The sequence below is a fragment of the Erithacus rubecula genome, assembly GCF_903797595.1.
Source record: "Erithacus rubecula genome assembly, chromosome: 2".
In the NCBI taxonomy this organism is placed as follows: Eukaryota; Metazoa; Chordata; class Aves; order Passeriformes; family Muscicapidae; genus Erithacus; species Erithacus rubecula.
Window position 1 is genome coordinate 108330612 of NC_136685.1, and position 24365 is coordinate 108354976.

The 24365-nt window shown below is 48.6% G+C and overlaps 1 protein-coding gene across 1 annotated transcript; it reads right to left on the reverse strand.

The window, feature by feature from the left end:
• Nucleotides 1-114: 114 nt before the first annotated feature.
• On the reverse strand, nucleotides 115-23110 carry ANAPC1 (anaphase promoting complex subunit 1). The gene is made up of 47 exons (XM_079299065.1): nucleotides 22776-23110; nucleotides 21976-22137; nucleotides 21811-21862; nucleotides 21565-21674; nucleotides 21319-21401; nucleotides 20674-20747; nucleotides 20317-20462; nucleotides 19504-19724; nucleotides 18782-18991; nucleotides 18406-18501; nucleotides 18058-18148; nucleotides 17903-17968; nucleotides 17613-17750; nucleotides 17153-17293; nucleotides 16888-16948; nucleotides 16424-16611; nucleotides 15946-16020; nucleotides 15538-15803; nucleotides 15231-15322; nucleotides 14821-14969; nucleotides 13953-14031; nucleotides 13839-13875; nucleotides 13678-13748; nucleotides 13378-13556; nucleotides 11361-11587; nucleotides 9866-9984; nucleotides 9300-9571; nucleotides 8338-8572; nucleotides 7568-7659; nucleotides 7292-7426; nucleotides 7109-7191; nucleotides 6926-7004; nucleotides 6580-6654; nucleotides 6056-6132; nucleotides 5775-5865; nucleotides 5628-5681; nucleotides 5160-5353; nucleotides 4844-4930; nucleotides 4390-4507; nucleotides 4057-4134; nucleotides 3689-3756; nucleotides 2830-2968; nucleotides 2211-2297; nucleotides 1696-1791; nucleotides 1343-1541; nucleotides 784-918; nucleotides 115-403 (listed from the first exon to the last, which is right to left on the reverse strand). Exons 1-47 carry the CDS (start codon nucleotides 22986-22988, stop codon nucleotides 288-290), a joined length of 5856 nt encoding a protein of 1951 aa, XP_079155191.1. The 5' UTR covers nucleotides 22989-23110; the 3' UTR covers nucleotides 115-287.
• Between the last annotated feature and the right edge of the window lie 1255 nt (nucleotides 23111-24365).

Consider the following 24365-nt stretch of genomic DNA (forward strand, 5'->3'; position numbering starts at 1 on the left):
TGGAAATAAGATCCACCACAAGCAAAGGAGTTCTAAAACCAAAGAAAAGCACCATTCCCAACCAAGGCCTTCCCCACATTCCCCACAAAAACGACACATTTGCAAACAAACCTTCGTTACAAAAGTAAATTATTACGACCCCGCTTTTATACCTCTCTCTTTTTTTTTTGGCTTTTTTTTTGGTAACAATTTATAAATAACTCCTGGTCCTGGTTGCCAGAGCTGAGGGTGAGTCTGGTGACTTGGGAGGTCCCAAAAAGGAGGTGATTTTGGGAAGCTGGGTGTGGCTAGAGCACCATGGCCTGGGGATTCCCGAGGAGCAGAGGAGCCAGGCGCAGCAGCGCCCGCACGGGCACCTGCAGCCTCCTCAGCTTCAGCAGCAGCTCCGAGAAGTTCCTGCTCCCTGAAAACATCCAAAGCAAAGGAGAAAGGGTAAAAGTGAGCAAAGGTTTGCTCAGAACCACTGGGGGAGGTTCAGGGAGGTGTCATCCCATGGATCTATTCATTCGTTGTGTGTTGGTTGAGAAGTTCTAGACGAGATCTCAAATGTGTTTTTTTAAAGAGATCCCAGATCCAAGGAGAACACAGAGGGAAAGAACACCCAGAAGAGAGGTGTGGAACAGGCCCAGACACAGGAATTTGTGGCTGGCACAGACCTAAGCAAGGAACAGAGCTCCCAAAATTCCAGCTGCGTTTCTTTTTCCAGCACTGCTGTATTCCCAGGCTGCTGGAGGGCAAGGAAAAGCCTCCCAGTGAAAAAGGAAATCCTCACCCCAGACTCACCTTCCAAGCCCCCAGCTGCCAGCTGCCCTGGTGTGGGCACAGAGTGGTAGATGAGGAAGCAAGCCAGCATGCTCAGCTGGGATTCCTCTGGAGCCTGCCCACTCAGGTAGGAATGCAGGGACACGTCCCCTCCGGCTGCAAGGCACAAGGAATATCTTTGGTGATGTTTGGGAAGCAGGATTTCCACAGATAAATCCCACTGAGGTGTCATTCCCCACAGGAGGTTGTTTCCTGACCTCCTGCCTTCTGCTACCCTGCTTGCTTTTGCTCTGGGAAAATTCTCCCTGTGCAAGATGAGGAAGGAATTTTCTCTGGGAAACATCAGCGTCTCTGCTAAAACCCCCCCATCACTCAGTTTTCCAGGGAATGTTCCACACCAAACTGAAAATGCCATCTCTTCCCTCATCACTTTTCCATACTTTTGAGGCAAAAATCAACCTGGATCAGCAAGACAAGAACCAGGTGAGCAAAAGGGGATGGAAAGAGATGGGCTTTAAGTCCCTTCCAACCCAAACCATTTCAGGATTCCAACAGTGCTTGGACTGAAATTCCTCCTTGCCTTGCAGCCACTGATCCAAGGTGTTATCTATGGTGCACTTCATCACAGGCAGGAATTCTGAGTTCATGAAGAGCCCTCGGGTTGGATTCCTGCTCATCCTCTCCTGGTGGCTCCGGGAGCTGAAGAATTCCAGCACCAGCTTCATCTGCCACAGCTCGAAGGTCTCAGACATCTCCCTCCTTTCCAGCCTCCTCACAGCCTGGCAGAGGGGGAATGGGAGCAGGAATGGACAGGAAGGAAATGATTCCTGAGCCCCTGCTCTTCCTCCTCTGGAAAAGCACAGGGAATGGCTGCTCTCTGCCCCCCCAAAAACTGGGGGAAGGGTTGTTGCCAACAGGAACAGAGTTCCCCACCTGGTCGATGGCAATGTACGTGGGCAGCATCTCTGGGTTCTCCTGGGTCACACACTCATAGAGGATGGAGGAGAAGAGATCCAGGATTTCCTGTTTCTGAGGGAGGACAGCTGTCAGGCACAACTGATTCATTCCTGCCTCCATTGAAGTTCATCCATGCAGTGCCATCACAGGAATTTGGGGTAATTAATGATACCACTTGACTTCCACCTTGGGATAATTAAACTGGGGTTTATGCCCTCCCTTAAGTGTCTTTTAAAGAAACTCCATATAAAACACCTTCTTGTGACTTCCCCTAAATGCTTCAGGATTTGCTGAACACATTCCTCAAGGAATGGGACAAAAAAAAATCCTGAAATCAAACCAACAGGAATCAGATGATCACCCTTGTATTACACAGCAGGATATTCCCTGCTCCTGCTGACTGCAGGGCTAAATTCTGCTCTGGAGTTTAATGCAGGTTTTCCCTACTTTTCATCCATGGGTAAGTGTTGGGATACACCAACTCTTCCTACCTGGCCCATATTCACAGTTGGTTTGCAAAAATAATCGGCGAAGGAAAAGAGAGCGGGATCGGAAGTGAAAGCGGAAATTGCTTCTGGCTGGAAAATAAAAAATAAATTAAAACACATTCCTAAAATGAACTTTTTGGATTTGTGCACGAGGATAACAACAACTGATTGCCAAAGTGTCCAGAACATAAGGGAGAAAACTGGAACCCGCACCAAAGGTTGGAATCCACGTCTAAAGGCTGAGTTGGACTCAGTTTAAAGGCTAGGTGATCTAAAGGGACTCTGGGATCTAAAATTTGGATTCAGTGATCTAAAATTTGGATTCAGTGATCTAAAGGTTGGACTCGGGGATCTAAAATTTGGATTGAATGATATAAAGGTTGGACTCCATGATCTGAAGGCTGGACTCCATAATCCAAAGGCTGGACTCGGTGATCTAGAATTCTGATTCGGTGATGTACAGGTTGGACTCAGGGATCTAAAACCTGGACTCAGTGACCCAAGGGCTGCACTCCACGACCCTGGAGGGCTTTCCTGACTCCATGGCCAAGCAGTGCAGCAGGTGGCTGCCCTGTGAAGGCCCCAGGACTCCCTGTCCCAGCAGGATCAGGCCGGGCAGTACCTTGAAGGCGCGCGCCTCGCAGCTGCGCTGGGTGACGGTCTGTGCCAGCAGGCTGCGCCAGCCCATGGGATCCTCCTTGTAGGAGAGCTGCCCTGCCCGCAGCTTCACGTACAGGATGCCCCCCTTGGAGAGGATTGACCTGCAGTTGGGTCAGACAGCAAATTCAGGGTGGGTAGTGGGAAGGAATTGCTCCCTGGGTGATCCTTAAATCCCTCCCAACCCAAAGCACGCTGCACTAATGGACTGAGCTTTATTTAGCCCTTCCAGCTGACAAGAGGGCTCGTTATCCTGGTTGATTCAGGACCTCAAAGCAGCACATTGCTGCTTTCTCCCACCCCTCAGTGGAGAGTGTGAATTTGAGAATGATTCCCTCCCCCTCCCCGCCCCCCCAGATCCTGTGTTCCGGTAAAATCTCTGGTTCCCACAGCTGCCCCCCACGTTTCCAGCGCGTCACGAGGCAGGGTGGCACTCGGTGACATGGGGTGACATGAGAAAAAGAGCATTTCACAGGGCAGTTACAGTCCCCAACAGGCTGGGAAACGTGACATCACCACCACTCAAAACCAAACCAAAACCATGAGTTGTAGCTGCTCTCTGCTGCCTCCATCCCATTGCAACTCTCTGTTGGTTTTACTATCAGGTTTTCCCCAGCTCTGTTTTTTTGCATGAATTATTCACCTCAATGGGTGAAACCCAACGCTGCAGTTTCTTTCTCCCCCCTCCCCAAAGTGCTGTCAGACATACAACAGTGACTTGATGAAACCCAGGTTTCTTTCTGAGCTGTGGGAGGGTTTAAAAAAAACATGAAATACGATTACTACGAGGTCATGATTCAGTTGAGCATTAAAAAAACACTTACTGGAGATGAGTCGTCCCCTTGCTTAAATCTATTAATAATTCCCAGTACCGAGGGCCCTTCACTCTGATCTGTCAATAGAAACATTTTATTGCTAAATATAACCAGAATCATTGAATTAAGAGGTTTTTTTCTGGGCTGTTTTATAGTGTTGCCCACACAGAAAATTCAGGAGGAGTTTTGTGTCTCCTACAGGGAATTCCCTGCTGTATATTGGAAGATCTTGATCAAGACAGAAGACAGAGAATTGTCTTTGGAATCATAATAGGACAGTGTCATTCAGAGCCAGGCAAAGGAATCCAAAAACCATCAGATGAGATTTGTGGCACAAAATCCAGGTGATTTCCCACCAAAACAGAGATTTCCTCTACCTGCTTCAGCAAGTGGAGCTCAGGGAGAAGTGTGGGTGCCATCAGCTCCTCGGTGGCCTCCCCATACCACTGTGTGCCCTGCAAAACATCATGGGAGTCATGGGTCAGAAAAGATCACTCCCATGGGAAAAGGAAGGAAAAAACTGGGTCAGTCAGGACACCCTTCTCTGCCCATTTGGTGACTCTCCAGGTGCCACCAAAGCACACCTGAGGTTAGTTGAGCCCAACCTTTCAATTTTTGTGCAGAATTTGTGCAAGACTGGAGGCCACTCCAACCAAAATAAAATAAATCCCAGTGTCTGCTCATCCCCCAGCTCCTCCCAGCCACGTTACCTTGTAGGTGACCTCAATGAGGGCATAGCAGGGGGTGTTGGAATCCACATCCACAGGGGTGAGGAGCCTGGGCTCAGCTGCCAGCACGTACAGGTGACGCAGAGCCTGCAGGTGGTACCTGGGGTGGGAAGCAGGAGCTCAGTATGGGCTGGGAATGACCCCACACACCCAATTCCAGCTCCACACTCAGCTCATGCAGCCATGGGATAGGTTAATTAACAGAACAGGGCTTAATGAGCAGAACCAAAAGTGGATAAGGGTCATGAATGGACAGATCTTCCATGGAAATCTTTCCAGCTCAGCAAACTGAAGCACAAGAACACAGCAGAGCTTCTGTTTCCTCACTAACCAAAGATCCCTACCACTGTCACTTATTTCTTCACTTTCCCACTTTTTTTGTAAAAATCCTTGATTTGTCTTTGGTAAGGAAATGGGATCCCCATGAAAGCCTCACCGATTATCCGTGCTGTGAACAGGGAAGTGAGGGTACAGAGCACACAGGAGAGCAGCAATGGAGGAGTTGGATGTGCTCAGGGAATATCTGTAGGGAAAAATCAACATTTATCCTTTAGTTTTCCTTCTAAAAACACAGGAAGCCAAAATATTTTGGTGGGATGAGGAAAGGAATTTCCAGAAGGGCACGAAGACAACAAGACTTTCTCTTACAACAGGAGACATCTTTATACATCCATATAACATTAAAAAAAAAAAGAGAAAGGGAGGAAATGGAAATCAGGGCTGGGATCTGCCTTTGGAAAAGGCCCCATTACCTTCCTCCTCCCAGGAAGAGGAGCCCCAAAGCCATGTGGTGAGCCAGGTGGAAGCCATAGTTCATCTCTCCCCCTGTCTTCTTGTGCATGAAGCGGCAAAGCTGGAGCACTTTGAGGTTCCCAGAGCCAGCCATGACCATGGCCAGGGACAGCAGCAGCACACTCAGGCACGTTTCCAGGTTGTAGTGACCTGTCTTTAAGCACAACAGGGAGGTTTCACCACCATTCCATGGCCAGCAGCACATTCCAGGCAGGGTGATCCACCACTTTCTACCCCAGAGCTAGAAAACCGTATTCCTCAGAAAGAGGGAGAGCCAGCAAAGTCCTCCAATGATTCTCAGCCTTGCCACATCCTATGTATCATGTGCCATGCAGGAAATTAAAAGGACTGGGTTTGTTCTCATTGAGGTTTTGCTGAGGGTCACACAAAGCCATCTTTTGGCTGGAAGAAAACTTGGGAAAACTTACTATGGATGCTGTCGGAGCCGACAAACACTTCAGGAAATCCGTGGCGTATTTGTACTAGGAAGAAAAGAAATGCCCAGTGAATATGGATCCAGCAGGTGAGTGGCAGCTCCCTGGGAGGTGAAGGGAATCAAACAAGCCTCCTCTCACCAGGCACTGGAATGCTGCCAGGTTTTCAGAGCCAGCAAAGCGAAATCCCAGGGATAAACAGGCTCCGGCGATGATGTAGACGTGAGCTTGCCTAAGGAACAACACAAACAGGAAATGACTAAATGTTCCTCTTCTCATCTGAATGCACAGCACAAACTCCTTCACCTCTTAAAGATGAAAGGGAAGACTCATCCTTGATAGAATATCCCATATATATAACAGAACTCTCCTTTATGGGACAGCAGAATTCCCCAGGAGGAGATTTTTGGGATGTTACTCACGCCAGCGTTTCCAAGCTCAGGTCTTCAGAGGAAGGCAGCTCTGTTGCATGGAGAGAGATAATGTTCTCTCTTATGATCTATAAAAAGCAGGAAAGGAAAATAAATCCAAGGGAAAACTGAAGACTAATTGAAACTCTGGCCCTCAAGAGTTCCAAAATGATACCAAACAGGTCTAAGGGAAGGCAAAGCTACTTTTTCCCCAACAGACACCACCAGCATCCTGCAGTTCTCATAGGCATTGAGCTAATTTTAAAAATTCCACACAATATCTTGGAATATCACTGATTCCACTGTTGGGAAGTCATTCCTAATGCAGCAGATTTGGACCTTTCTCTGACATCATTTTGTGTATGGAACAATCCCATCCCTGCTCAATCATCTCCTTCCCAGTCCCTGGTGCTCCTAAAATCCAGGGATGCCATGGAACTGTCACCTCTGTCATGGAAATACTCACACAGAAAATCCACAGCCCAGGGAGGTGTAAAATTGGGAAGGAAACACACCACACATCAACAAACACCCACCTGAGGCACGTTGCTGTTGACCCACTTGGAATTGGGCAGGATGTCATCCCACAAAATCAGGCATCGAGCCAGGGTCTGGCAAAAGGGAGAAAAATTAATTTATGGAATTGGGAAAAGCTATAAAAATACACCTAAAAATGCAGTGAACATTCCCCATAAATTGTGCCTTCATCTGTTTCTCCCTACATTCTGTCTCCATGATAAGGAAGCTGCCACACTACATGGAGGAATTGTTGGAAAGGGTGGGTTTGGCTGAGAAACAAAAGATTCTGGATGATGGGCATGTTGGGCTGGAATTCCTAAACATCATTTAAAAAGACAGAGAGGATTGAACCCAAGGACTTACCCTTAACAAAAGGAATTCTGGTTTGACAAAGTCCAGCAGATACATGGTGTCTGGTGCTTTGAGCCAGTCAGCAATGGATCTGCAGGGCATGGCAAAGGATTTTCATTCCAATAATTCCAAACCTCAGCAAAGGCAACAGCAGGGGCAGTTTAACCCTGCAGGAATCTCCAGGTCAATCCATACCTGTTGTTGGTCTTCAGGTAGATCATGGCAAGTGCAAGGGTGGCACCTGGACATGTCACATCCACGTTGATGGTGTCTCCTTCCTGGGGAAACACAGGGAACAGGGAAGGGAATGATGCTCCCAAAGCCATGGATACACCTCCCAGACTCCCAGCTCCAATGAGCCAGCACTGCACCACATACCTTGATTTGGTAACTGGGAGATTTGTGCTTCTCCCTGTGCATTCCTGCCTGGAATCTCCTGTGTCCCCCCACCATGTACTGGTAGAGCTGCTCAGGAACGTTGAGGTCTGACATCCCAATCAGGTTGCTGCCATGCTGAGGAGGGGAAAGGAAGGAAAAGCATGGAAGAGCTTTCCTCTAGGAGAAAAGCCCCCAGGCAGCTGGGAGCCAAGGATGGAACAGCTCTTGGAATGCCATCCCAATGGATAATGAGTCTCCTAATTGCAGCTGACTTACCCCAAGGCACACCATTCCCAAGGCCAGCCCTGATGCCAGGGAATAGGACTCTCTGTCTGTGCAATATTCCATTTCTGGGCCAGGGGGACGTCCTGAAGGAACCAAACCAGAAAAAATCACCTTGGAATATTCCATTTGAACATTCCAGTTCCTATTGCCTAATTCCTACTGAAAGGAGGGGGAAAAAAAAAAAATCTGTCCCTTCTTAGGGAAGTCCTCAGTGCAATGGCAAGGAACTGGCAGTTCATCCATCCAATTAAATGCTATGGCTGGAGTTTGGAGCCATGGTGGAAACACCAAGTTTAACTGAGGACGCTTCAAGATCCTGAACCAATCCAGATGCTGTTGCTTAAAAAGGATTGTACCTATCCAACTTCCAGAAATGCAACAACTACACCCTTAAAATTGATCCCACTCCCTGTTTAACAAACCACACAGTTTCCAAGTACATGTAAACATGGAGAAAAGCTGTTACAAATGAATTCAGAATGAGAGCACAAGCAAGATCACAAATCTGCTGCTCACACCAGTTCTTGAGACCGACCCTAAAAACTCCCAACAGGGGAATTCAGGACACCAAATTTCCAGGTGGAAGAAGCAGGAACAGCAATAATTGCCACGTTTCTTCCCCCACACCCAGTGCATTTCATTTTTACGTACAATCTCACGGAAGGGATTGCAAGGTTTGGAAAATGAGAGGAGGAGGTTATGGGAAGCTCCCAGCTCCCACCTCCCCATGGCAGCCCCCACCCCGCTGTCCCAGCGCCCACCTATCTCAGCCAGCAGCACCTCAGCCGTGTGCCTGTGGGCAGTGCCCTGGTAGACCAGGCCTATGCCCACCACAGCAGCCACCTGGACGTTGTGGGGCACGTCCAGCTCGGTGGAGGTGGGGGGCAGCAGGGCAGGGATGTGGATGCTCAGCAGGCGGGTGATGGCCATGTCCATGGTGCCCAGCTTGGCGGCCGACACGCCCAGCAGGAGCCCGATGCTCGTCATCTCGTGGCCCTGACAGAGGGGACAAGGAGCTGTGAGGCACCTCCAGGAGTGGGGTCTTGGGTTGTGGATAGGTAGAAATATGTATTTTGTCACCATCTGTTAAAGGTGGGTAGGGTAGTGACCCTTATCTCTCTGGATAAACCAGGTGACTGATAAAATTCCATCATCCCATTGAGAAATGTTCCAGCCAGGGGAGGAGCCAAGACTTTCCTACCTAGATAAAAACTGAGATTTTGGACAGCAAGTTATCCATCTTTCCACTGGATTCCAGAGGAAAGCCAGACTTTTCCACATCATACCTGGACCTTCAGGGCAGACTGCAACCCTGCTCCAGCTGAACCACATCTGTCCCTGCAGGAGGATGCAGCACCATGGAATGGGACTGTGCCACCACCCTGACTGACTGACTGTGCCAGCTTGGATTCTGACTCTGGCAGGGTTGGGATTGTTCTTTGTAATGCTGCATTTCTATTTTAATGTTCCTAGTAAAGAACTGTTATTCCTAATTCCCATATCTTTGCCTGAAAGCCCCTTAACTTCAAAACTACAATAATTTAGAGGAAGGGGGTTTACATTCTGCCTTTATTGGCAAACACCTGTCCTTCAAACCAGGACACAACCCAAACCACACACCACAACCACAACAAAGCCCAACATCTCACAGGAAACTGTTGACTTTTCCTTCCCTGTTGCATCTGAAGACCCCAGCCCCACCTGGGCAGCCTCCTGAGCTCACCTTTGTCAGGTAGTCGTGGATGTTGAGCGTGGCCAGCTTGGTGAGGTGCCCGTTGAGGCCCAGGGCCATGAGGAATCCCGCGTACTCGTTGGCCAGCTCGGCCATTTTGGGCTTGTTGTAGACGATCCAGGCGGAGTCGATCTGGGAGGCGGGAGCGATCCTGAGGCCGGCGGCCACGCCGTTGTGGAAGCTGGCCCAGCAGGCCATGTTGGGGGGCACGTCAATGTTGCCACTGTTCAGATCCACCGTGGTGTTCCTGGGAGGGGCACGGCCTGCCGAGGGAGAGGGAAAGATCTGATCCAGGAATGGTCAGGAATGCCAGCACTGCCCTTTGCAGGGCGTCCACACAGTTTAGGCCATTTTTACACTTCCCTCTACTTCTGGACATGATAAAAGGTCTCAGTGTTTGACCACTCTACAAGGATCATCCACCATTCCAGACTCAGAGCTGCTTCCTCACAAAAACTCTTGGTGGAGAAGATGCAGTAAAACTTACAGGATTAACAGAGGGAATGGAGCCCATCCTGCTCTGGGGTGGAGTGGGAAGGAGCCCCTGGCCCACGTACCAGTGAGGTTCAGCTTAGGGATGGGCAGCTGCTCCGTGGGCACGGGGTGGTAGGAGAACAGGGTGAACATTCCTCGTCCAACCGGGAGCGCCATGGTTCGCTGGCACAGCTGCAGCAGCCTGGAGGGGAGCAGAACCCAAAACCACATGGAAAACTTTCCCAGCAGAAATTACCTACAAACAACAGGCACTGGACAGGACCATTTCCCCCTCATTGTGATCCTTCCTTCTCCTTTTGAACCAGATCCTTGGTCCTTACAAGGTTCATCTCTGAGACACCTTTCAGCTGTTATTTTTCCAATAAATCCATTCCAGGGACATTTCCCAGCTGTGTCAGAAGCAAGGGGAGAGGAGAAAGCCAAGCAAAGGTGGTTGCCCTGTGGGATCCTGCTATGAGTGGTGACAACACCGAGTAATAACTCATGTACAGAGGTGATAAGGTGCTTCCAAAATTGCCAACCACAATTCTCTATGATTTAGTCTGGAAACCCTTTCTAGACTTGTTAGATTACTCAGCTGCCTAGGTCAGGCTCAGAGCATATTACAGGGTAATGGTGTTCTCAGGTGTTCTGATTTGCTTTTTGATTTGGTTTCTAAAGAAGAGGTTTTTAACCCTCTCCAAAAGTGAATAAAAAAGCAGGACAGGGGTTATCGAGGCCACTGGACACAAGTTCCAAAAGGAATGGGATGGGACAGTGATTGTGCTTTCTGTGGAATTCTAAGGTCCTCTGGCTCAAGACCAGCCTACCACAAAGGGTTCTCCAGCTTTAGCAGGGCATGGATGGTTTGGTCTTCAGGGAGAAAGTCCTGCTTATATTTCACATTGTTTAGGCAGAAGAAAGTGCTACAAAATCCTTTCAACCCCAACTGACCTCAAAGTGCTTTTGGAGTCCACACTAAGTGTCCTTCCTAGGAGCCCCCAACTCCACCACAGCAAGGCTTTGATATCCACAGAACTCCAAAGACTTGGATTATACTTTATTTTTTTAAAATTAGATTCTGAGCCTCCAAAAACATCCCCACAACCTTCCAGCTGAACAAAATACTGGGAAAATAGGAGCAGCTGGAAACGGAGAAAGTTCCAAGGCCAGACTGGATGAGGCTTGGAGCAACCTGGGATAGTGGAAGGTGTCCATGGCCATGGCAGAGGTTGGAATGAGATGAGCTTTAAGATCCTTCCAAACCCAACTCAAGCTAAGCTAAACCAAGCCAACCCAAGCTAAACCAACCCAACTCAATCCAACTCAAGCCAACCCAAGCTAAACCAACCCAACTCAATCCAACTCAAGCCAACCCAAGCTAAACCAACCCAACTCAAGCGAACTCAAGCCAATCCAACCCAACCCAATCCAACTCAATCCAACTGAACCCAACCCAATCCAATCCAACCCAACCCAACCCAACCCAATCCAACCCAACCCAACCCAACCCAATCCAACCCAACCCAACCCAACCCAGCCCAACTCAAGCCATTCCATGCTTCCAGGACCCCGTACCTGTTTTCCTTCTCCTCGATGTACTCGTGGTCACTGGCCTCTGGCATCTGCACCACGTTGACACGGACGGGCCGGGCGCTCTGCAGGAGCCTCCTCACCTCCTGCACCCTCAGGTCCTCACTCCAGATCAGGGACATCACCTCCTCATTCATGTCATTCATGCCATCCTCATCCTCCTCCGACTCGGCCGCCGACGGAATATCCGAGGAGAGCACGGTGCTCATGGACTGCAAGGGGAAGGGAAAAGGCAATTCCAGGGGGGGAAGAATAGAAGGCACCATGTCCTGAACTCTGTGCATAGAAGGGATGGACACACTGATGGAGGGTCACAGCACTCCCATGATCCTCACAGGAGTTTAAAGGCCTGGATGATTTCCATATGTGGAAATCAAGTATTTTGCACTATTTTAAATGTGTGAACATGTCCTTGTCCTGTCAAAATCCTTCCTTGCTTAGGAGCAGTAGTAGGAAATGGTTTTCCATTCCCTGCCCACTCCATCAGCCCAGTTTATGATTATTCCAGTTTGTAACCAGGTGCTGCTCTGCAGATTCTGCTCCAAACCTTGTGTTATTTTTCAGTGTCAATGTTTTCACACATCAGTTTGGATTCCCTCCACAACCACCTTGGAAAAGCAAATTGCCCAATAAAACAAACAGCCTACACAGAAGAAAATCCCAAAACTCCTCACTCTCAGACAACTTGGGGTTCACCACAGCACCAGAATGGTTATGGAACTTCCACACATGACCAGAAAAGCACCAAAGCTTAGGAGTCCTCTTGGAAAACCCTTTTTCCATGCAAGATTTAAGAAATGCTTTTCTAAAACTCTGCTCTCCTGTTTGTTCACATCACACAAATCTTCCTGTGGTTCTCTGGGAACACATGGCCCCAGAAAGGTGAGTAAATGAAGAGCTGGTGAATGAGACCCAATTTCTTCTGGCAAATCCACACTCAATCTCAACACTCAGCTGCACCACCCAGAGCTGCAGCGTCCGTTCTGAAACAGGAAACTCCACCCTGCCCTCCTGAGAAATGACAAACAATTTGGGGTTTGAAGCTCACTTTGGCCTTTTAAGGTCACATCAATTCGAGGCATTGTTATAAAGTCAGTGATAAAATCAAATTTATCATCATTTTTGACGATTCGTGAGGGTTTCGGTTGGGCACAACTTCCACCAGTGACAAACAAAAAGGATTTCTCATGTGGTGGCAGGTGGGGCTTGACCTGGAGTTAATGAACCTTTCTGCCAAATTAATTACAGTTTTGATATGCAATTAGTCATAAAGCCTTTGTTGTAGAAAACTGGAGTAACTTTAATATCCCTTCCAAAGCTGAGACAGCAAAAAGGGATCTTGGCCAAGATGGGCTTGAGATTTCAAACCCCACTTCCAGACTTTGGAAAAGGCTCCAATCTTCAGCCATGAAGGGATTTTATGTCAGCCTTAGAAGATTTTTGGCTTCCACCAAAGGACATTTCAGTGAGATGCAATTCCTTAGGATGCTGGTGATTGTCACCATCAGAAGAAAATGTGGAAGAGAAAAACACCACACTGTTTGTTTTTTTTTTTAATCGTTTTACCTCAGGACACAAATAACTAAAATTTTTTTGTGGGGGGACAAAAGGAGAAATAGAGCAACTGTATTTCCTAATCCAGCTCTTGCAGTGAGAAGGAGGATGCTGGCCATGCCAGCCATTGACAAATACTCACTTCCTTCTTCTTCTGCCATGGTTTGATGGCAAAGCCTCTGGAGGAAGCACCAAAGGATGGGAGAAGGAGCAACCCAACAGCTCTGGAGGCAAGACTTGTGTCTGAATTTAAAATTGTGATTCATTTTGAGTTTTCCCAGCTATCCATGATTATACCTCCCTGCTGGATGTTGGCTTTCACACCAAAACCTCGTACACGTAAAGCCACCATTTTTCTGCCCTCAATTTGGGAATGAAGCTAGAAATCCCTGAGCTGGGTGCTGTGCCCTAACCCTGGGATTGTGAAACCCCTGTGTGCCATACTCACAGATTTTCCCTTCTGCAGGCTCCCCTCCCAGGCCTGCTTGGACAAATCCTGGCGGCCGATGAGGAGGCAAACGGCTTCGGGCCAGTCCGAGGCCGGCTGCTCCCGGCACTGGTAGATGGCATCTCGGATGGGAAGGGCCACACCAAAGGGGAGGGATTCCAGATCCCTCAAGGTGAAACCTGGCAATGAAAGAGGGGAAAAAAACCCCCCCAAAGAGGTGTTGTTATCAATCCCAGGTAAAGAGTGTTTCCTGTTATCAAGCATGTGGTTGTTTGGGAAGGTTGTTGGGAAGGCTCGTACCAACACTGGTCATCCAAAGGACCAATTTTTCAGCCAGGCTGGGAACAGAAGTGCTGGATTTGAAACTGCACCTGGAAAATGAAGGAGAAACCAATAAAGGCTCATGCAGAAATCAGCAGGAAGTCACAATCTCAACAGAGTAACACCAGAAGCCTCCATACCGTTTGTCATCCTGCTCCACCTGCTGCTTCCGTTGGCCTAGGGAAGACAAGGCTATGTTAATTCCATGTTTTCCCAGCTCCAGGCACTCCCAGATGGAATCCAAGCATTCCTACCTGATGTGATTTTGTACAAATAATGGGAGGCTTCGTTCAGCACGGCGCTCTCATCACCAAGGATATACAGGGCCACGCTCTGGGGAGGACACACAGCAAAAAAAGTCATTTTGAGGTTGATGGTTCTTTGTTTCCCAGGAAAAACAGGCAGGAAGTAACTGGAATGTGACCTCAGAAGTGGAGCAGGTGTATTGTGAGGAGAAGAAACAACATTCCACTTCTGCAGGACACACACATTGTTTGTTGACACCTTTTTCCACTTGGTTTCCTCCACATCTTGGATAATTTGTGAGGATTCCAAGTGAAAAACTGCTGGGTCCAGCCAGCAAAATCCAAGGGATCAGTCACTTTATTTTGACAATTCTGGGGAAAATCACATCCAGGTAAAATGATCTTGTGGGCTTTATGAAGATCTTTGAGCTCTGCAAGGGCAGATGAGGCAGAGAGAGGAGGAAAATGGATCCTGGTTTTTCCTCCCTGTTTTTCTCCTTAGGCACCTCAGGCTCCACACCTCTGCTCCCAGTTGGAAAGGTTTTCCCATCCATGAGTAAGGAAGTGATGCTGACCAGGAGATACCATCAGCACTCACAGGACTAAATGTTGATGTTGGGGCATGTCTGAGGAGACAATTGGGGAATTCTCATTCCCAAAATACAGGTAAATCCAAGACCCACCACCACAGAAAAACATAGAAGTGGTGAGGCTGCTCAGCTCCAACACATTCTTCCCACCCAAAAGATCCATCCAGAAAATGAATCCCTCTGCTAGGGATGTTCCACTCCCAGGAAATTCAGCAGGTGGAGCAAAGCCTGCCCACAGGGCAGTGCTGACAGAACATTCCCTGCTTTCCCTGTCCCCCAGTACTCACCAGTACCACCAGTTTGCTCCTTTCACAGATCCCTGGTAAGTAGGGATAAGGTTGCACTCCCTCTCCCTTCAGGCAGGAACTCAGCCACTGGAAGATACTTGGAGGCTCAGCAGAAAAAAAGGAGGGATGGAGCATGAAACCTGTTTGGACTTGAGATGAACAGCAAAGACCATGAGCTCAGGGAAAAAGAATTCCTCACCATTCCCAGTTCCTCCAACAACAAAAATCCAGCATTTCCCCCCAAAATGTTACAGATCCCTCCTGTCAGAGGGGATTTTATGACATAAATGAAAACACAAAGAAACTATTTAAGGAAGAATTATCTCAAAGGAATAAGCAGGGGATAATCCTCCAGAATGAGGGGAATGCTAAAACCAAAGGGAATATCCAAATATCACAGAATAACTCACCCTGGTCAATTATGCAGGTCTGCCTGGAGGTTTTGACAAGGGCTGGGTAGTCCCTGTAGTAATAATCCATGTAAGCTTCCAGTTTTAAATCCCTGGAATGAGAGAGAGGGGAGTTACACACTGGGAAAAAAAAAAAACTTTCAAACCTCCTGGGTGCCACCTTTGGGCAGTTGCTGCTACTGGGGAAGAATTTGGAGCCATGGAACAAACAGGAAAGGTTTTAAACATTCCTTTCCTTTGAATGCAGGGCAAGTTTGCTCCAGTTTGGGCAATCCCACCAAAAGAAAAGATTTCCCAGTGGGAATACCTGGCCAGCTGAACCAGGAGAACCACGAGGGAGCGGAGTCCTTCTCCCATCAGACTGTTCAGCTTGAGCTCCTCATAGATGAGGTGCAGAACAAAGAAGATGGCAGGAATGTGGGAGAAAAGGAGGGTGGAGGAATCCAAGCTGAGGCTCTGGGAAAAGTCATCCTTGGAAGCTGAAACTTCCAGAGGTTCCAGGCACAGAGCTTTGGCAATGGGATGAGACTCGAAATTCCTGTGGTAGTCAGAGCTCAGGAGATATTCCCAGTCCTAGAGCAAAGCAACAGGGAAGAAAGACAGAGGATCCGTGGTGAACATCATTTCCACAAATAATTCCAAAGCACTGTTACAGTGGCTTTTTTTCCCCCAAAAAAACCCCAATCCAAATATAAGTGAGGGAACCATTTCTTACCTCATCTGACCCAGTTTCTGATGGCCTTGCCTTCTTTGGAGCAATGACTGGGGAGAGTGATCCTTCAAAATCGAGCTGCAGCCAACAAAAGAAAAAGAAATAAAAATAAAAGAAATAAATAGAAAAAGAAAATGAAATAAAGGCAGCTCAGGAGTGAAATTCCCAAGGTTTGCTGGGTGAATCACAACATCTGAACCCAAACCAAGTAGGATATGATGTGGCTTGAGGTGCTTCTGGATTTGCTGGACAAACCCCAGAAATCCACAATTCTCTTTAAGGAACAACAACCTGAGTTTGTGACTTGTGTTTAAACTCAGATCAATTCAATATGGATGAGATGAACAAAATTTAATGCAGCAGTGCCAGAGTCAAATCCTCACTGTTTATTTTTAATAATAAGCACCTTGCAAATGTACTTTGTGATAAAGACAGAGTAAAACAGGCCTGAGAATTACAACTGAAAAATGAATTTGCTCACATTCCGTGTCCAGCAGAGCCTCTCAGTGTTGTAACCCATCATGTTCATGAGGCAGGTGACAAATAAATTCCACTCTGAGTGGTAGCTGGGCCCTCCTGGGGCATTGTAGGCATTGTACCACTTCACCAACATCTGCACAGCTGTTTCCTTGGGCAGGATGGCTTTCACTCCCTGCAGGCACCTTTTCACTGTTGGAAAAGGAGGAAATCACCCATCAGCTCTGGATTCCTGGGATTTGCTTCATCACTGGTGGGAATCTCCACAGGTTCCTCTTGCTGGACCTGCTTTTAATTCTAAATAGCCACAAAAACTCCCTGAGCTGAGCACAAATCCTCAGATTGAGAACAAAAATAAGGAAAAATACTCCTTTTTTTTTGCTCATTACTGATACCAGCCATGTCAGAACTGGCATCTCAGCCCTTCCCCAAGCAGAGCAAAAGCCACCCAAAGCTTTGGAATCCTACCTAACTCCGAGGTGGCAATTTCAGGAATGCTGATCCGAACCATGGAGTTATTGCTGAGCTCCTGGAAAATCCAACAGAAGGGGAGATAAATCAGGAAATGCATCTCAAGTGCAGGCAGAGTCCTTTTCTAGCAACTCAGAACTCATTAGCAGGTGAAGATATTCCCAACTCCTGGTTTTTGCTACATTAAGATTCTGTGAAACACTGGAAATCTTGGAATTATCTTGGAATAATCTTTGTTACCAAATGACAGGGAAATACCTACTAAAGTCACTCTGTTGTGGACAGGATCCCTCAGAGCTTGGATGAAAGTTCCAAGCTGCTGGAAAGTGCAATCCTCAACGTAGGGGGAGTCATGGAGCTTGGAAGAATCCCTTAATTCTGGAACTGGTGACAAAAGCACGCTCTGGAAAGTGGGAAAAATGAGCCCATTTTAGATTTAAGTACAACTGGGACTGAGAATTGAAGTGGATCTGAGCAAAGAACAGCTAAAATAGTTGGGTTTAAAGTACCAACAAAAATCTTGAGAACAACTATAAACTTTCCAATCCCTGCCTTGGAAATTTTGTGGCAAGCAGAAAGAAATAAACAGGACAGCACCACGAAAATCTTCTTTATTCAGAAGATTTACAGAACAAGAAGGGAAGATTCAACACCAAAGAACACCTTGGAAGATTAAAAACCACCAATGATTACAACAAAAGGAATATTTCCTTATTTCTTACCTCTTCCAGGGGCCCCAGGTGCTTGTTCAAAGGCTTGGATGGAGTACTGACACTGTCCAAGGGAGTGCTTGGCCGAGGCATTGGGTTGGACATTGTCAGGGATGGAGCAGGAAGCCCAGGAATAAAAACCTTTCCCACCTTTTTGGTGGAAAAGAGAAACCAAAAAAAAATTAAAAAGCTAAGTTTTTCTCTGAAAACAAGCCCCACAAAAATTATTTAATTGTGCTACTAATGCCATTCCTTATGGATGTTTCAGCACATAAATTAGGGATGGGAAAGGTGCTGCTTACCCGAACCACTCCAGAGTAAAGCACCAGATTCCCACTGCCTTCCAGAACCAGAAGAGTGTCAATTCCCTGGAATAATCAAGCAGCACAATCAGCTCCTTGCCTTTAATGAAGGAGGCACCAATTAGATGACAAGGACATTTCACAGGTGACAATACCTCCACTGGAGATGCATCCTTTGCTGGAATATTGGTGACAGATCCAAAGATCAGCTGTGATTTGTCGTTGCTCTCTTGGAATTTTACACACCTAGGGATTAGAGAGAACAACAGGAACCATAAAAGGAATGTTCTGGGTATTGTTACAGAAAGAAAACACAAAATTCCAACAGTGCAGCAGATTTTTTTTTGTGGGTTTTGTCCCTCCTTCCTCCTTCTTCTCTCTGCTTTACCCAAAATAAATCTACATATTTTTAATTTTCTAGTTAATTAAAATCCCTGATGCAGTTCCAGCTGGGAATTTCTGGAGTGCTTCTCCTGGTTCACCTGGCCCCAAGGAATGCTCACCTGAGCTGGAGCTGGGATTCCACTAAAAAGCACAGGAATTTCTGCCCACAGAGGTCAGTGGAAATGAACACTTTGGATGCCTGGGAATTCTTCTCTCTGGAAAACACACAAGGACCAGGTTAGAACCTGCTTTGCTTTGGAGACTTCACTAAACCATTCAGAAAGCCTGAATGGAGAAGGAAAACTGCTCCAAGTGCTCAGTTCTCTGCAAGAGAACTTAGGGAGCATCATTTCCCAAAAAAAAAAAAAATCAGGGAGTGTAAGTTCCATGAATTAACTCCAAGATGGCTCAAATTGCAGGAAAACCCACTCAGGTCAGCTGTGATTTCACCTGAACTCCTGCTTCCCAACTGTCACCCCAAGAAAACCAGCTGACCTCATGCTTGGCACTGTTTCTGTCCACAGGTGGTCGATGCAGAGCTCAGGGATGATGGGCTCTGTCTCTGGCACGAGGAAGGAGTCGTTGCAAATGGAATTTGGGGAGTGGGTGACACTGGGTCTCCTTGGGGACTGGGCACTGCTGGAGAAGTTGAACCTCTGCACTCCAGAGAAGGAATGGACTCCCAGGGCTGGGGAATGGGAGCGGCTGCAGGCACAGACAGGACGTGGATGAGAAATGGATATTAACATCATGGGAAATTCTGACATGGAGTGGGCAAAACACAGATCCTCAAAATCAGGGAGAGTCCCACAGAGCTCATCCACTGATTCTCAAACCCAAACCAGGAATTAGCTCACTGTTGATTTAGTTTTCCTGCACAGGAAAACAATTCTCTAATTATTTTCCAGGCATCTCTGAATCCAACAGATGAGATTCTGAGAGGATTTCAGATGGTCCATTCCTTCAAAAACCCCTCCCAACCTCTTCCCTCTAATTTCTTTAGGGAAGCCAGCCCAAAACATTCCTGCATGACAGGATGCTGGATCCATGACAGAGCAGCCTCCTTGGCTCTGGCACAGGCATTACCCTCCTGTGCTATTGGGATGAAGGGAAATTCAGACAACACAAGAGGTGTCTGAGCCCTGGGTGGAAAGACAGAGATGGAAAACATGCTATTGCACAGCTGCCATCCTCTGGGATTTGCTGTGGGTGCCCACCTCAAAGCAGCCATGTTGGAGATGGTGGGAGAACGAGACTGCAGGTTGGGAGAGGAGCTGGATCTGCTCTGGCTGTGGATGGATGAGTAGTTCTGGAAAGGGGAGCCTCCAGGGGAGTCTCCTTTGGAGAGGCTCCGTAGATGAGCAGTCAGGGAGCTGCTGGTGGCCATGTGCTGGGGAGTGCCAGCCTGCTCAGGGAATTTCAGCACCAGGCTCTGCTCCTGGAAGGAAAACCAATGGCATGTGGGCAAGGAGAGGCTTTTCCAACAGCTTTTGCCATCACTTACATGTTACAAATCCATGCTCAGCCTATGGAGTTCATCCCATCAACTCTGCTGTTCCACTGCTCCAATGGTTTTCACAAAATCACAGGATTTGGTTGGAAAGATTTCAATGTTCTGCCAGTCCCACCCCGTGCCATGGGAACCCATCCCAGGTTGCTCCAAGCACTGTCCAGCCTGGAACACTTCCAGGGATGGAGCAGCCACAGATTCTCTGGGAAACTCTGCCAGGGCCTCACAACCCTCATTTATTTCATGGCACTAAGTTACTTCCCACTTTTCGTAAACCTTCTGGTTCAATGCATGGAATAACATGTTAATAACATAATCCATGACCATCACATGATCTCCCTGCTCCAGGCAAATCCATGGGAAAAAAAAAAACCAAAACTTCTCAAAAACCAAAAGAACCAGCCCCATCAAACATCTTACCCTCATAAATGAAACAAATCCCAAATCCCAAGACACGTGAGGGCACGGAAATGCCCAGAGCAGTTTTCCCAGGGATCTCTGCTCCCCAGGGAATGTGTACCTCTGGCTTGACTCTCCTGAGGGCCCAGACTGTGTGTAAGCTCTGCACAGTGTCATAGGTCATCACAATGGAAGGCTCAGTGCTCAGGAACACGATCCTCAGCGTGTGGTCAGCCACGTACTGCACCCGGGAGGATCCAAACACTCCTGGAAAATAGGGATGAATTCCAAAGGGGCAGCTCCACAACAGCACTGGGAGTGTTTCCCACACTCTCCCTGCCACACTCTGGGTTTCTCCCCTGTTCCTGCAGCTGCTCCAGATGCATCCTTGGAAGTGACTCTTCCCGAATTTTTTGCTCCAGGGACATGCACTGGGATTTGCTGCCACCCTGAGGGATTCCAGGGATATCCAACATACCTCCAGACTTCCAGACCAGAGGAGTGATCTCATCCAAGGGGTGCAGCATGCTGAACATCGTGGGCAAAGGCTCCCTAGGGAAAAAGCAGAGCAGTCAGAGCCTGGGATGTGGCAGCAGGGACACAGGTTCCATGGATCCTGACCCAGCAGGGAATGGGATCCTGCAGCTGAGAGAAACTGTTTCAATGACAATCCCTCAGTGACTCTCCCAGTTGTCCCAGACAGCCTGGAATCAATTCCTAGGACAAACCTTAATGGGATCAGGCTGGTGCTACCCAGATCCTAATCCTAAACACTCCCAAATAGTTTTCAACACTCAGCTTTGAGTGTGCTCACTCGGAGTCACTGGGATGGGATAAAGTGATTAGAAGAATCACATCAATAAAAACCCAGACTGGTTTGGGTTGGAAGGGACCTTAAAATGATCCCATTCCACTCCCTCCTATGGGCAGGGACACTTCCACTATCCCAGGTTGCTCCAAGCCCCATTGAACACTTCCAGGGATGGGTCATCTTCCTCCTTTTCCACCTGATTTTACTTTTTTTTCTATCAGAAACACACGGATCTTTCACCACTGCCCTCCAACTCCTCCATCCCTTATTAGACTAACTAGAAGGAAACCACCCAAATCCCTCATCCCATACCTGGGTGGACTTGGAGGCACCTCATGGGAAGAACTGCTGCGCTCAAATAACAACCCATATTTGGTTGGCCAGACATTTGCAACCTATAAAAAAATTATGGATTTATGGAGGCATAAAATAAATCAACCCTGTGCTGTGTTGATTATGTTTGACGGTTTTATGGGACAATAAGATGTTCAGGTTTTTTTATGCAGGGGGATGTAAATGTGGATAAAAAGTGTGGACAAAAAGCAAGGCAGAAGTTACCTGGAAAGGCAGAGCAGCGATGTAATCCTTCCCCTCCATGCTGTGCACGTTTATGCAGGAATTCTGCAAAATGCAGATACATTTCTCCACTATTTCCTCACTGCCTGAAACTGGGAGGGGAAAGGAAGGAAAAAAAAATGAGTTACACAAATCCCTTATACACAAAAAGTAAATTCTGCCTTTAAACAATTCCATGATTCCAAGCCAAGGGAGCTGAGCTCTGACCACTTGAAGCAGGACACTCACCATCAGCTTTCTCCAGCTTTTCCTGGGGGATAGTGAAGTCACACCACAAGGCCTGAAACCCAACAGAACATCATGAATTCTGCAGAACGAGCTGCTCCCCACCTACCCAACCATAAAAAGACAGTTTGGACAGGATCTGTGAACCCCCCAGTGCCCTTTTCCCACCTGCAGGACAGGGCTGTCCACAGTGAATGCCTTGTACACAGCAGATGCCTGGCTCCTGCTGCCCTTGCTCCAGATGACCACGTTGCTGGCCACGTACAGCTCCTCATCATAGTCCACCTCCTCCCCAACATCACTGGTGCCTTTCCTCAGCTGCCAGCTCTCCTGGAAAACAGGGCTTTGTCAAGGAAAAGCCACCAGGCTTGGATAGTTAGGAGGTGCTGAAGATGGGGTTGCCCCATTCCTGGAAGTGTCCCAGGTTGGATGGGGCTTGGAGCAATCTGGGATAGTGGAAAGTGTTCCTGCCTGTGGCATGAGATGATTGGAGTGAGATGATCCATAAGACCCCTTCCAACCCAAAAAAAGGACAATCAGGATCCACATAGATTTATTCCACGGAGGAATGGGTAAGGGATTCCCTTTGTGGAGTTCTGAGATTCCGAGTGAATCACTTTGCTCCCTGAACTGCTTGTCAGAGAGGAGCTGGGATGTGGACGGATCTCTGTCAGATCTGGGTGTTCACCCGGAGAAAAGGAGACCTAAAAGCCCTTCCAGAGAAGGGAGCTGGAGTGGAGCTTGCACAGGAATGGCTCCCCACTGCCAGAGGGCAGGGCTGGATGGGATATTAGGAAGGAATTCCCCCGGGAGAGTGGGGAGGCCCAGGCTGCCCCATCCCTGGAAGCCAAGGCTCGGATCACCCAGCTCCGACGGAAGATGTCCCAGATGCCCACAGAACCGGACCGGCTGTAATCCCCCCTCCCTCCCAAGCCCCCCGGGATCCCCCCGGCTCAGGAAGGCTGTACCCGGTGCCGGTCGTGGATGGTGACCTCTCGGAGGGAGCCCACGAGCCCCGCGGCGCCGTCGGAGGAGCAGAGCTCCGGCGCGGGCTGCAGCCGCCGCAGCTGCAGGCTCAGGGCGCTGGGGTGCCGCCGGCTCTGCTCGCGGCCCCGCGGCGCGAACTCCTGCAGGTCGCCGGCCGCAATCATCGTCGCCCTCTCGTCACAGTGGTCCGACATGGGGCCCCGATATCCACATTATTTCCCGGACGCTCCCGCGGGCACCGCGACGCGCGGCCGGTGGCGGCGGCGGCCCCTCACGCGGGCGCCGCCATCTTGGCGCTGCCGCCGTCCCTTCCGCCCGGCGCCGCGCGCGCCCGCCCGCCATGGCCGCCCCTCACGGCGCGTCCTGAGGGGAATCCTGCTCCTCCCGGCGCATCCTGAGGGGAATCATCCTCCTCCTCCCCGCGCATCCTGAGGGGAAACTTCCCCCAAAAAATGCCGCTTCGGTGCCGCACGCCGCCCGAGCGCTGCGGTGCTCTCCGCGGCGACTTCCGTCATGGGTCGCCCAGCGCACAGCCTGGGGTTGTGCTAGACTGTTGAAAAGTGATGGAGAATGGGTTTAAACGGGATATCGGGAAGAAATTCTTCCTGTCAGGGTGAGAGGCACTGGAAGAGTTGCCCAGAGAAGCTGTGCCATGTCTGGAAGGTTGGAGCAGCCTGGGATAGTGGAAGGTGTCCCAGCCCGTGGCAAGGGACTGGATCGTGTTTAAGGTTCCTTCCCATCCAAATCATCCTGATAAATCACAAATTATCCCATGATAAAGAACAAGCAGAATCCATTAGAGTGGTTTTTATGGAAGCCAGGGATGCGCAAGGGAGATTGAGAATGACCCCCCTTGCTCCCTGAACTCCTCGGAGAGGATGGATCCAATCTTAGGCTCAATCTCCTAAAAACTGGGAGTGTTCACCTGGCAAAGAGAAGCCTGAAGGGGCTCCGAAATAAAGGAAGAATTCCGTGCTGACGCTGTCATTCTTTTTGTTGTTGTGTCTCCGTGAAATGGAACAAGGATGTTTGTCCCAGAAAAGCCCTGCCCTACTTCTGCACGGCCCCTTCTCCAGTCACATCTTGTTCATTTCCCTGGTATTTAGCAGCGGCAATTCCCAAACATTCTGCTATTCCCAAACAATCGCTGGCTGCTGTGTTTGAGACACACGCTCAGACTCACACGGATTTATGCTAATCCATGTCACGAGCAGGTGGAATTTTTGGAAGAGGGTTGTATGTACCTGGAGGTGGCTGCAGCAGCCCCACCAAATAGTTTTTTAAGCACCACATCAGAGAATTCCAGAATCCCATGATGGATTTGGGTTGGGAAGGGATATTAAAGATGATCCAGTCTCGCAGCCTGGCATGGAACATTCCTAGGCATGGACAACCTGTGCCCTCACAGGGAAAGATTTCATCCCAATATCCCATCTAACCCTCCCCTAAAACCTGCATGGGGTACCTCGATGGGAATTGAAAGGGCAAATGATTTATCTTCATGAGTTTCACAACAATCAAAGAAGGGAGAAGCTGTGGATGAATCGAAAACATGCTTGAAACTGGGGTTC